General features: G+C 38.2%; 1 protein-coding gene across 1 annotated transcript in view; it reads left to right on the top strand.

The window, feature by feature from the left end:
- BICC1 (BicC family RNA binding protein 1) overlaps positions 1–14,459 on the top strand; it is a 116,601-nt gene that overhangs the window by 28,240 nt on the left and 73,902 nt on the right. The window contains exon 2 of the mRNA XM_075109376.1: positions 11,560–11,606. Coding sequence (XP_074965477.1) covers positions 11,560–11,606 — 47 coding nt within the window. The remainder of the gene's footprint in view (positions 1–11,559; positions 11,607–14,459) is intronic.

Here is a 14,459-nt window from a genome sequence, read left to right as displayed (position 1 = left end):
ACTCCACATCTGTGAATGACTCATAACAAGCAGGGCCATCAGAAAAATACTGTGTACATTTTTATCCAAATCTGTAGGGGGTTTGTTTCTAATTTTTTTACAGCCTTGCTACATTCTTCCCTCCCATGTAATGAATCATACAGTATCTGTATGCGTACCCAAAGAGAAAAGTGGTGGTGCCTCGAGAGAAAGTTGAACACTAAACAAATAGACTTTCCCAAACCATCAATCTGCTGAGAGCAGAGCTTTTGTAATTTGCAGCTATCCTCTGTCAGCCCCTGGGGCACTTCTGATATGATTTTTCCTTCCACCTGTTGGCTTTGGGGACAGAGTTAGATCTGCTGGGCACTGGCAGCAGGAGAGGTTCTGCCTCCTGAGGCACTTGATCACTTTTTTTGAGCCCTTGGAGCATCCAGTGACTCAAGAAGACACCTCTGCTGCAGAGCTTCTTAGAAAAATGCCAAGCTTTACACTTCTTACTTCTCTTTACTCTTACATGGATGTTTTGCCTCATTGCCAGATGAGTGACAGCAGAGGGGTAGCTCAATCAGCTGTCCTGTTCCTTTTGGAGTGTTTATTGTGGCTAGGCTGCAGGGAAGAGGAAAAATGGTAGAGCATAAAAGATGGGTCCTTGTCTTCCATTTCTTTCTCTCAGTAAATACCTTCCTAGGTGAACAAGTCCCCAAATTCAGCCTGAGTTAAGTGCATGTCAGCTCACATGCTAGTAACAAGGGAGCTGTCTGAGGTAGGCAAGGTGAGAGCGTGGCTGTAATGGCTTAACCCTACTGGGCTGTTTGGATCTCTTCCCTTGTGTCAGGGACTAAGCATATAATAATGGACAAGTCGTTTGCTGGCATGAATAGCTTTTCATTGTTGTGATGAAGTATTTTATAACAGTAGTGGATCCTATGGGATATTAGTGAGATTTTTCCTACAGCTACCAGATCAGACCTTCTCCAGCTGTCCCCTCCAAAACTACCTCTCTTTGGATCATGGGTCAAGGGAATTGATGTTATCTAGACTGTGCTGAATGTGGGAGAGCGCTCTTGCTGACTTCGTGGCTGGCCACTCACTGCTTCTGTCAGTTGTGTGCCTACAAAGGGTTTGGAACAAATTAATACAATGTGAAAATTGTTTCTGGCCAGCCTATCATTTTGACAAAAATTCCCAAATTTACTGAAAAACTGAAATGCACAAATGCCCTTTTAAGGAAGGGAGATAATTAACTCCTCAAATAAAATAAAAGCTAAAATGGCACATATTTCCACATCTCAGTGGAGGTGACATTTCTTGATGTGACTCCACTTGGCATCTTTCTGGAGGGCAGCTGGGCCAATGAGTGTAGGAAGACTGAAGTCACAGATGCTTATTCTTATATATTTAGGTAGCAAAAATGTTTTATGAATGTTAGAATGAATCATTCTCTTCCCTGTTCAGTACTGTACCCAATGTATTCTCAATGTTTTTGTCAAAACTGGAGTGAGCTACAGTGCATCCATGTACTTAAAGTTTTAATCAGGTTTCACTCACGCTAATAGCCACGGATCTAATAAAACTGTTGCATTTTAAGTGACAGTTTTTGATAATTCCATTTTTTTGAAGTGATTATCGGTAGCACATACAGAAATTCTAAGAGAAGCTACAAATGGGTTGTTAAACTCAGCTACTACAATAGACACCAAAAAGCTGTCTTAATCATTGATTAAAATGGAAGAAAAATGTTGCTTATCATTAAAAAATCTGATTATAGTTATCTGGGAATCTCTTGGTGAAAATTATCGAAAGTTTGGTCTGTTCTTGAAACCTCTTCATAAAGTAAAAACCTCAGTTTGCCCACATCAAATATGTTCTCTAACTTTGTATAAGATATCTGGAACTTTAACAGTGTTTAAGTCCTGGTGATAACACAAGAAATAATTAAAATTTTAAGTTTTTAAATTTATGAATGCTTACAGTAATGCTCCAACTGTTCTTGTTTCAGAAAAATATCCAGTATCTTTTATGACCAGCAGCCCTCTAGTTGGGGTCCCCTGTCCTGAACTCCTTCTGCCTTTGAATTCTCATCTTTCTGATGCCGTGGCAGCTGGCTGCACTTTCTGCATGCATATTCTTCTATAATTCCAACTTTTTACAATACAATTAAAGTGCTTACAAACTTTAAAGAGAATCTTTGCATGAGCTTCAGGCTCCTTATGCTTGAAGGAAAATCATAAGTCTAAAAAAAACCAAACCAAAAAAACTTGAGTTTTTATTAGCTAAGGATTTCCAACAAGCCCACTGCTGCTTTGAGGAAGAGGGTCATTGATGTAACTGTCAGTCACTGAAATCAAGAATTCAGAAGGGTGTTTTGATTAAAAGTATAGGATATATAGTGACTTCAAAAGAGACTTTTTACTCTTTGGTTTATCTGGTTATCATTGAGCAACTGAGTATCCTAGAGGAAGAGAGGCTTTGGTTTCACCCTAGATTTTGGTGGTGAGAAATAGAAAGGTGAGAACAGGCTCTAGAAATGCTAGCATCAAACTAAAGAAGTTGGTAAAAGTTTGGATGAAGGAAGAGCAAGCTGTAAACTTAATCTAGAAACATCAGCTGGCATATCTACTCTAGGAAACGGCAAAAGTCTTTGCATCTGAAGGGTGATGTAAGAGACTGTCAGGAATACCTCACCCAGGATGCTAAAGCACAGAGTGGAGTAATAGACTTGTGCAGTGTTGGGATAGACTACCAGTAATCACTTCTGCTTTTTGGCCTCCTCCGGATCTATGGTTGCAGTTCTACCATGGTAATCCTAATCAAGCTGTGAAGGGGAAAGTTTTCTTACTGGGATTTCCATATGCAAGGGAAGAGAAGCAAAGTAATAGAGATGACAGGGTGTTTGGGGCTTTAATAGTGAACAAGTGTCAATCTGAGGCAGCTAATAGAGTAGTTTTAATCAGGTTATACGGTGGTGACAGCTAGTCAGTTTTCCTGGCTTTGTTCTTAAGAGTAGCTGGCAGGAAGCTATGCATTCACTTCATTATCTTCATTAAAATCTGAAATCTTGTGCCATGCGCTTGACTGTGCTCCATGTCACATAAGGAAATGTTCTGTGGTTGTGCAAATGAGCTAGACCCATGTACACCTTTCAAAGGAGAGATTTCTAACAAGGAAGAGGGGGCTTCCAAAGTAACCCCCGCTTCACAGCCTGCTTTCAAGCTGTGACTTGGCCATAAAAATAAATAAATAAACAGACTTTCTCTATGCAGAGATTTGGCAGACAGCTTTTTCCCTAGAGATAAATTTGTTTTGCAAAATTAGAAAAATCTGTTGTAGATCTAAAATTTACAGTTGTTATGTATTAGGCTATTGGTTCTGGATAAACTTATAATTATGCAACACTAAAAATACTGATGTAGGGGGAAAAATTGACAAGGCAAGTAGCCTTCAGTGTAACTCGATTCTTCCCCCCTCCCCGATGCTATTAGTCACCAAATCCATGGAGTCCTTATGGTAACTAGAAGCAAATCTCTAGGAATATTTGTTCAAAATCAATGTCTTTTTGGTCTTTAGAGTGTATATGTTTGGGGTTTTTCTTGCATTCTTTTTTGGCAACGTATGCAGAGGTAGTGGAAGTAAGCATAGTTAATTTTAAGCTTTCCCTTTTTGTCTGCACTGTTCTCTATTCATCACAAATGATGGATGGATGAAACTATGAATTTTGGTTGTAGGATGGTTTTAGCTAGTTGCCAAAATCTTAATTTTAATACAGTATGCAGGGGGAAATTATATTGAAAGAAAATATTTACTAAGTGAATATGCCTATATAGTCCTCATGATTCTGTATCTGAGAGTAAATGTGGGCTTAAGGGGAGAATGAAGAATATGAACATCTTACCTGTCTTTGTTTTATATGCACATTCAGGTGACATAGGTCTTGATTCAAGAAGCCTTATCCAGCTAGCAAGTAGTCCAGAAAGAGGACATAGACGCTGGGTTTCCAGGGGACTCATAGATGCTGTATTTCAACAGCAGGGTAAAAGTGTCCTGTATTCAGTCTACTTCTTTCCCGGAATTAGTTATGTCAGTCAGGAGTTATAGCACATCTGGCCTCTTTATGGACAGCTTAGTAGCTTGTGTATCAAGTTCCTTCTAACAGAAGGAGATACAGTGGAATCCACCCAAAAATGTCCAGATATTTAACAGCCTATTTATTGTAATTTACTGAGCATGCTGAAATTAGTCCAATTCTTCGTTGGCTGCTCTACCAGAGGAAGAATGCTCCCATATAAACATTTTCAGTTTGTATCATGGATATATTTTTGTCTGCATTGTTTTAATTTTTTCTTCCTCTAACTTAATAAAAGGTGACACTCTTATTTTCACCTTTAGTCCAAGAGGCCTTTTGACAAAGGATATGTAGATATTGGGTAATTTTTGTAATATTTCACATATCACGTAGGTCCAAACATGACAAATTAGTCACATGGTATATGGACAGGTATGTTTTTGGAACTTTTCTTGATTAAGTATGCCAGTAACTTCTTGAGTATTTTGGGGTTTGTCTTCACCCACCCCCACTTTCTGATATCTGCAGTCGACTTTGGCTTTACTCTGACCTGTCTGTGGTGAGCATCGTCAAAACCTAACGGTTGCTTTAAATATTAATTTAAGAAAATTTAAATGCCTGACTTTCATTCATTGACTCTTTCTTGGTCATATTTATGAAGCCACTAAAATACTGAGATTGATGATGGTTACTTCATGAAATTGATTACATGTTCCTCTCACTTTATTATTTCTTATAACGTTATTGAAAAGCCAATTGAAAAATAGTACTCGATTGATTGTTATGCAGATTTCTTGCTTGTTTAGGCCTTGTTACATTTCTTGCCAGACACTTTCATTTTAGCTGAGTTTCTATCTAATGTCTTAGTTTCTCAGCTGAAAACTGGAAGTGAGACTAGCTTTGTAATTACAAGAAAAACGGAAAATTGTTTTGTTTGGATTTGAACAAATTCAATTTAAGGTCAGATTTTTTTTTTTCTCCCCCGTAACAATGCGTCCTCTATCTTTTTGTTCCTAAAGGCACATTTTCAGCAATTTGGCTTAACTCTGTGGCCATTGGAGTGGAATTCTTTATCTTGGCTTGATATAAGCAAGCTTTCAGAGCATGTATGGGTTACTGACTTTGTGCACAGAAAAACATAATCTTTTTGTCAGGTGGTTTCTGGTTCAGTGAAACAAGTTTTTGGTTGGGTGTTTTGTGTATGATAACCAGCTTGGTAACTTCTGAGAAATAGTTCAGGCTTTCAATATGAATAAATGTCCATTTAATTTTAAGTATAATAATAAATAAAAACCAACATGGCTATGTAGCTAGCATGTTTCTATGGCAGTTTCAGGAAAATATCATACTTCATTAACATGAGGACAATCTCAACAGAAGTGTTATGAATTTCTCATTTAGTGGATAGGAAAGGTAAAGGATAACTGATTACTTACCTTCAGGTATTATTCTAGAGTTTCTTGAAATCCTGTTACGTTGATTTCTCTTGCTAAAATTGAAATAATATCTAGTTATCTTGCCTGTTAGTGTTTTCAACAAGGGAATAATTTTGTTTCATCATAGCTGAAACCTGAGGAGCAGAACATGCTTTTATGTTCTAATAAATGTAATCTTTCAATGCAGATAGAAGGTTTGATACTAATCAATGTAAAGGCAAATTCGCTAACATATATTACATTGTGTTTTCAATAACTTAAAGAGTTTAGAAAATGAGGCACAAAGTTGGTGTGTGAGATCAACACAAATTTAAAACAATTCATTTACACTGATTAAATCTTGTTTATCTTGGGTTCGGTTCCTGTAAAATATGGCCTGTATTGTAACTTTTTTTTACTATTAAAATAACATTTGAAGTAAAAGTTCAAATTCATTTTTCCATGTGAACTTAGAAGAAATTACAATTGGGCTTTTTTATGATTTAGTGATTAAGTAGACAAGCGGTGTACTTCGTGGGTACCGTAATAGTTAACACCTGTTTCAACTGTTTTATATTTGTATTGGATGGAACCTCAGCAATCCAATATATCTTGAAAAGCAAAAACCTAATATAAAATACTTCATGGTATGGAAGAAATTATAATAAACAGAGTACAGATTAAAATATAAAATGCTTATTATGCACATTTACATAGCCTTTCGTCTGCATTTCTGAAACCAATGTTACCATTTTGTGTGAAAATAATCCTAGTTTTTGTGAAGGTCAGTTAAATGACTATTCAATACTATAAAAGAAATACTGTTTATAAGAAAACAGTATTTCCTGAGTGGCAGAGGTTGGCAGATATGAATCAATTTGTCAGTCAGAAGTCAGTACACTGTATTAATTACCATCTGGTCTGTGGCTTCTCTCAAAGCCAAAGAAGTGTGGAGTGGTCTCCTAAGGTGGGTGACCAGGCATGGCCTTCTAGAGCTTGTCTGGAAATCTTGTCAAAGCAGTGATGCTTTCCTATGTCTCATTAGAGACACCAGTAAGCGGTTGTCATTGTACATATTTAGTTGATTTCAAGGAGTACTTTTATTGACTTGGTAGCACTTTTGCTGTAGAATGCACTGCTAGACAGTTAACTGCTCTTCTCCTGCTTGGGTCATGTTTGTGGTGCCTGGCCCTGCTGGCGGACGAGCCTGGGGTTCTGGAGAAGACTTAAGAATGGATAACTTTGCTACTGCTCTTGAAGCTGGCGTATGCCAGAGCTGCCAGCTAAGTGAGCCCCAAAGATCGCCTTCCTTCTGACCTTCCCAGCTAAGACCGGGGGGCCTATTCTAGTAAATGAGACTTTTCTACCAAGTATAAAGCTAGACCACGTCCCTGCTGTAGCTGCACAGAAAGGGATGCCATCAAACAGAGGAGAACAGCACAATGTGGAAGTGACAAGCAAAGATTTTTTTTTTTCTTTTGGGGCTGAAAGCCCCTTGTAAAGCAAAAGTCTGTCTTCCACAAGTAACTACTTGAACTTGTCTTTTCAAAACATACTCACGGCAGCTGAGGGTAGTGGGGCTCATCTGTAGGAAGAAAGCTCTAAAAGTGTTTTTGTTAATCTCTGTTTGAAGAGCAGTTTAACAAGCCATTCAATAACTGAACTGCATTTGTTGACATAATATTTCCTAAACCAGGATTAACGATGGTAACTTAATAAATGTATGCATTACTGTCACTTTTTAATGTTGTTTGTTACTGGTATGGTGTTTTGAAGTCATTAATTCTGCTTGTAAAGCCAGAAAATCCAAAACTGTCTATTAAAATCTGAAAGGTTGTTTCAAATTTACTGACCAGATGGGCTACATTGTGCCTCCCGTGCAGCACAGGTACAGCACAGCCAGCCCCCTCGGCCTCCTGCAAAAGGCATGCCCTCTTGAGTGCCTGAGAACTTGGAAAGTTACTGCTTTTTGAAGAAAGTTTAGTTTCACATTAAAATTTCAATTAATATTAGTAAGATTACTAAAATCTGCCAGGGTACATCTGTCAGATGTAAATTTTGAGAGATTCTCAATATGATATTTCAGAGATGAGGTTTATTTTGAGAGTGGGTGTTAATACTCTCAAGAATTGTTTAGAAAGAACTTGAGCTTAGGATGCAATGACCTAGCAGACTTTTTTCTTAAACACAAATTAAACTGACATAAAAGCAAGAATTATCTGATTCGAGGTAAACATCAACTCTTACTAAATTGCAGCTCACTGTAGTGAGCACTATAAATGGTTGCCACTTTTAATGACTTGTGCATAAATTTCATGACTCTGGAGTGCTTCTGTTGCTCATTTCCCTGCAAAAGATGCTGATTTTGTCTTGTTGTTTGAACAAAATTTGTTTAGTCTTTCAATTATGAAAGAAATGGATAAATTTCTCCTTGTGTTTGGCTACTCTTACTGTTTTCAGAAGTGCTCAAACTGGCTTTGCCTTCTTTGGAGAAGAAGAAAGGCTCAAGATAAATTCATGTGAATAGTGAATGTTTTGCATACATGTTTTAAATTTTCTTAAATGCAGGTACTTGGTTCACAGGTAAACATAGATTAAAATTTATGTGGCAGTGGGTAGCATCCCAAAAATCAAATTATTGATGAAATTTAATTGTTCTTAACTGTAATTTCCTAAAAAAGCAAATATTAGGAAGCTAAATAAAATAAGAGTAAACTAATATAAATGGCAGAAAGAGTTTTATTAAGAGGGAGGGCAAAAAGAGGAAATAGCTGGAGACTAGCTAGCCAAAAAGGAAACAATATACTGCTTCTCATAGTTTATCTTCAAATTTGTAGGCATTTTTTTCTTTCATAGTGAAAGATCCCATCCTAAGTGTAACTCGGTACCCGAAGTAGCAATTCTGAGCACCTTTTCATTTTTTTAACTCAGTGTGTAATGGAGATGGTAATGACTAGATCACTGTAATATACGAGAACTATTTAATATGAAAAATTCAGAAGCACACCTTTTCATGGGTTAAATAGTGCTGCATCATGGACATGAAGTGACAAAATACTAATAAACTACAGTGTGGTTTTATTCAAGTGAAGAGCTGCTTTAAGGTATAGAGACCTTAAACTTCAGTGTCTTTTCCAAAAAAGCACCATGCAGTCTTCCCTGCCGTTTTATAGATATCGTGAGACCTGGCAGATGGGTTATCATAAAATATACCTTCTGTGCTGAAAAGCTATAGTGAAAGACCATGTCTTTGTAGTATGGTGTAACAACAAAAGCCACTGATGATTAACTAAAGAGGTTTCTAAAGTGCCATTTGCCCCAACTTCACTTTTCTCTACACAGGTTTGTTTTTTCTGTGAACCCAGCTTAGGATGTTCTGATTCCCTTTTCCTTACTTCATCTGTGCTTGGAGTCCATCTGTTGTGCCCTATAGCTGTTGGTGGGGCCAAGCTGTAGATCAGGTCATCGGAATGATTCAGCTTAAAAATCAACCTACAATAAAAAGCTTGGAATTCGCTTTGTCAGCATTCTGTTTAAATGTCCTGCAGAGCATCATTGTTATTATCTAAGCCATCTCTTGTTTGTATTCAGTTTAGAAACCGTGTATTTGCAGCTGGAACAATATCTGTCTGTTCTCAAAACTGCAACTTCAGCCTCACATCTGTCATGTTCTCATCTCGAATTTATCTCCTGTACCCTCTGATTAAAAGCATGTTGGTCCCGTCTTTCGCTTGAAATAGTGTGGTGGTACTCATTTCCCAAAAGTGTTTCATAGCTATTCCTGAGTTAATGGAAAACTTGTAAAACAACATTCATCTACGAAGTGGCTGCTGTCACAAGAAAGTTGTGTTTTTCTGCGAGTGTCTGCAGCTTGTAAAACTGAAACTAAGCTCTTCCCCAATTATTTCCTCTACTTCTAGAAAACCTTATTCTGATGAGACTTGCACCAGTTAATCTACTCTTAGAGGCTCTTGTAGGTTTTGAGGGCGAGGAGGGCTTTGTTTTCTTCTCAGACTTTTGGAATTGTGGAGTCTGGAATTGCTCTGCAGCAAGGTGACTGCTTGACAGGCTTCACTCACTGCCTCTGCTCTGACTACACTTCAGTCAAATAACGTGAACTTCTGAACTGTACTAGATAAAACTTCATAGTGTACGCTTTCTCCATGGTATTTGTTATTGATATTTTGAGAAGCCTATTTCAAATGTAGTCGCATTACTTCTTCTGGGGTAGAAAAATTTGTCTCTAGCCAGTATCTGGTTGGTTGCATTTGTTCTTAAGTTGTGTTAGCTGAATTAATCTTAAGAGTTTGGGATTGCTTGTGTACTCAGAAGAGTGGGGAGAACCAAGTACCTTAAAAAGAGTTTTGAAGCCAGGGCGATGGGGTGAGCTAGAGGTTTGTTTTGTACATGAGAAATACAGAAAAGTCACCATGACAATGAGTTGGAGCGCTCCAGTACCATTCAGGAAATTTTGCACTCGGGGTTCCTTTTTGGGGGAAATGGGAAAGTCCATTCCAGGGAAAAGGAAGTTATCCTCCTCATCACTAGCTGGACCTATGGTGTTGTGAATTGGTTGCTAGGTCTCAGGTTGCAACACAGATAAGCGACAACATAAGCTATATGCAGTTGTAGCATTGTAAGCGCAATCACTTACATTAGCTAAATATACAATAGTAGGTTTAAATACATGTGGGAGATAATCCAGGTCTTGCTCTTGAAATCACAGAATTATATGATGGCTTCTTGTAAGCTGCTAAGCCGTGTTCTACAATGATGTTTTGTTCTGCCCTTGTGGTGGTGTCCGCACTGTTTCTGAAAAGTACTCTGAAGTTTTTATACTTTGTTTACAGCCTACATGTATTTAGTTATTATTCATTCTTCCTTCTGTCAGCGTTTCCTTTTCTGTAAATACAAATGTCGCAGTTTGACTAGGACAGCCCTGGAGTACAGGGAGCACTTCAGTGTGCTGGCACGTGTTCCTCTGGCGATACTATTTTCCCAGCTCATCCTCTCTGAAGCTGAGGTCCTGGCCCCCCCCAGCCCATGCTTAGCCCTGGCACTGGGTCAGTTGGCACTCCAAGACATCTGTGGTGGATGCAAGGAGGGTGGCATCTCTGTCCCTTCTTCACACCAATCCTACTTCGGGGAGATTGGTCTGATGGTGTTTCTCTTCATAAAGTCAAGATTTTCACCTTTCAGACTTCAATTTCCTAGGCTAAGAGGGGCAGGATTTCATAGTTTTCCCCTGCTTAACAAGTGCCTCCTTGCCCACAGTTGCCAAGTCCTACCAGTAGCCACGTTCAGTGCCACTTCTAGCTTCCAGTATCTTTCTTGAATATCATTCTCACATGTTCAGATGTGCTCATGCCTCTGGTTTGTATAATGGCACCACTTGTAGTGGAAGTATCTAGGCTTGCCTCTTGTTTTTCAGCTGCTCTGAATGTCATAGCTCAAACATTGGCTGGTGGAAAGAACATGTTATAATTTCAATGAATAACAAGCAATTCAGAAAGGAATGTTTAACAGCACTAATAAGTGTTTAGATTTTTTGTAGCACTTTTTTCAGGCTCAATAAACCATGGAGCAGTAGCTGTATATTCCACTTCAATATAAACAATAGCAGAATAGAGGAAAAAATAGTTTTAACATGATTCTGTTTATAATGCTTACTCTTGTTTTGATTCTACTTTTTAATCTTGATGCAGAAAATCTTGTGCCCTCCTAGCTTTCTTTTGATCCTCCTATTGGTAGGATTACATGGCAAAGTATGCAGTGTCAATAAATCATTAGACTTGCATGATCATATTCACTTTGTAACTAAAATATGTATCAGTTACTATACCTCTAGTATACAGATACAAACATCTTGGACTCCATCCCTAGCAAGTGACTTGCAAAAGGTTGTTCTGAGTATTAATCAGTTGTTGACAAATATTTATTGCATAAGAAATTATATAAATATGTATTCTATATAAATATGTATAAATATATGTATTAAATTATAACCCAGGTTTATGGCATGTATTCATTATTTCTATATGTAAACCTGTAAATGTTTTCCTGTGTATTCAGTAACCACATCCCACTTTTGTTTTACAGCTGCTGCAGAAGGCAAAGGGAAAAGTGGGGAAGACTTTTTTCAGAAGGTAAGAAAGATATTTTAATTCTAAAACATAAATTGACTAGAAGAAAAATTATGCCCATTGTTCAATCATGAGATCAACTAATTAAACTCAATGTGCAGTTTCCACTGTGTAAGTAAAATCTTTTAAAAATGTTGTTGTCAATGTGTTTACTAGCCATCAGCTGTGCATGGGATGTGATGAGAAATACATTATTTCGTGTGCGCTACTGCCATTCATGGACAGCAACTTAGTTATTCTGTAAGTGAAAATATGCACTATGAAAGATTATTTTGCTTAATAGCAGGGGTTCATCCAAAAGATGTTGTGAGGTGATCTGAAGGTTTTTATGTCTATGGATAAATGCTACATCCTGTTAGTGAAAAACTGACATGAAACTTATTGTGATATCATTGAAAGCACAAATATTTGGTTGAGAAATGCAAAGGCCTTTTAAGAAACAAATGCACAATCCACAGAGTGATTCAATAAAGTTTGTGGTTAGACAGAGGCACGGAAGGGCTGGAAAAATAGTCCTGCAGCAACTAAACTACAAAGACAAACATGGTCAAGAGTAATGACTTTAAAATTAATTTTGCAAAGCAACATGTTTTTTTCAAGAGTAGTGTGTAAAATATTTGAGTTATGTTAATGAAGATCTGTATGCTAATGAAAACTATGAGCTGTTTTTTCTTTCTGTACTAAGAAAAGACAGTGCGAACATCCATGCTGTATACTGAAATGCCTTGAGACTCCTTTTTGACTGACTGTCCATTAAATAAGTAGTTTGCCATATTTTCCATGTTTTCTTCATATTTAAAAGTGGTACTTCTAAAAAGTCTCTTTCTAGATGTGAAAGAATACTTCAAATTTTCAAGCATTGTCAAATGCTTTGATGAAGGCTGGTGGGGAGGAGTATGTAACTGCCAAAATCTTGATTTATGTCAGTCAAGAGCAACATAATCTGAAGACTCCCAATAAGAGTTACTTTTCTGATTGTGGTGCTTGTGCTTAACTATCTAATATTAGTGTCCACAGAGGAGAGTGTGTCAATAATTCTGTCTTAGGATTTTATCAAAATGCATGGGGCGCTTTTACTTGCTGCAGCAAAGCTAAGCCATGTGTTGTGGTTTAACCCCAGCTGGCAACCCAGCCCTGCTCAGCTGCTTGCTCACTCCTCCCCGCAGAGGGATGGGGGAGAGAATTGGAAGAGTAAAAGTGAGAAAACTCGTGGGCTGAGATATAGAGTCTAATAAGGAAAGCAAAAGCCACGTGTGCAAGCAAAGCACAACAAGGAATTCACTCACTCCTTCCCATGGGCAGGCAGGTGCTCAGCTACCTCCAGGAAAGCAGGGCTCCATCATGTGTAATGGTTACTTGGGATGACAGACACCATCACTCCAAACTCCCCCCACCTTCCTTCCTTCCTTCCCCCAGCTTTACGTGCTGAGCATGACACCATATGGTTAACATCCCTGGGGTCAGTTGGGGTCAGCTGTCCCAGTAGTTTCCCCTCCCAGCTCCCTGTGCTCCCCCAGCCCCTCGCTGGTGGGGTGAGAAGCAGGAAAAGCCTTGACTCTTCTGAAGCTCAGCAGTAATGGAAACATCCCTGTGTTTTCAACACTGTTTCCAGCACAAATCCAAAACACAGCTCCGTACTAGCTACTGTGAAAAAAACTTACTCTACCCCAGCCAAAACCAACACGCCATAGTAGCGTATACTCCATTCTACATGTGATTCATTTTACAACAAAGGTGTTTTCTCACACTTGCAGAAATCTGCCTATAGTTCTTGAAGCTGTAGACAAAATATTTCCTCTGTGTGGGATTGAGTGGTTTATATATTTGACATGTGTATTTGGACACTTGATTACTTACTGTAGATACGATATACCTTACAATACGATAGATATGATGTAGTTATTGGTGTGATAGCAAAAAATAGTGTTTTGGATTAAATAGGAAATTGAAATGTGCTAGAACATCAAGTATGCGAATAAGAGTACACTGCTTACCCATACTGATAATAGATATAGTGGCTATTTTGGCATTGATTATTATATAGGTACAGTGTGGATGCTGTGATAGGCTAAAGCTGCTTCACTTTGGCTGGCATTTTTCTTAGGCTCTCATCAACTCTATAGTCCAGATTGCTGCAGTTTAAGTGCATACATACAATACTACAGCTAACAAAAACAGATGGAAACTATCTTCTTTGCGAGTTTTCTTTTGTTAAAAAAAAGTCTTTGGACAGTGGCTCATAGCTTACTCAGTCTCTGTCTGTGCAATTTCCTTTAATCAGGGTTAAGCTTTTTCCTTTCTCATGTGAAATAAATATGGCAGAGTTTCTGGAGGTAAAATGAAGACCCTTTTCATGTGTTTCAGGTTGTGTAGTGAAGAAGTGATTTGTAGCATTAGAAACACATTGCAACCTAGGGCAGCAAGATACTTTTGGAAACTTAGTATGAACTGGAAGCTATAGTAAATGTGTTTATATAGCTTTGAAAATGATACTTTCTTCAGGGTGTTTTCGGTAGGCTTTTGAGTGGAACGGGGAGGGGAAATGCATAATTTAAGTGGCGCATCAAGAACTGAGGGTGTAATTTGCATAAATAGTGGTAGTATATAGTATTTTCTGACAAACTACCCTCAATGTGCTGCAGTTATTGTTGTGTGAAAGGGGTGTGTGAAGGGAAAGAAGTTTTCATGAGTGCTGAAATGGCAGAAGTAATAAGGTGAAGATTCAAGAGGGTGATTCTGTGTGTCAGGACACTTAGACGAAGAGGGAGGAGAGAGGAGGCCACTACTGGAGGGAGTGAGACAATACTGACTTCTTGCAGATGGTTCTGTAAGTGGCTGCTGGGTCTTGCTTGGTGG

Source organism: Phalacrocorax aristotelis, chromosome 14, assembly GCF_949628215.1.
Source record: "Phalacrocorax aristotelis chromosome 14, bGulAri2.1, whole genome shotgun sequence".
NCBI lineage: Eukaryota > Metazoa > Chordata > Aves > Suliformes > Phalacrocoracidae > Phalacrocorax > Phalacrocorax aristotelis.
The sequence above is the reverse complement of the archived record's forward strand: the minus strand, read 5'-3'. Positions and strand labels throughout refer to the sequence as shown.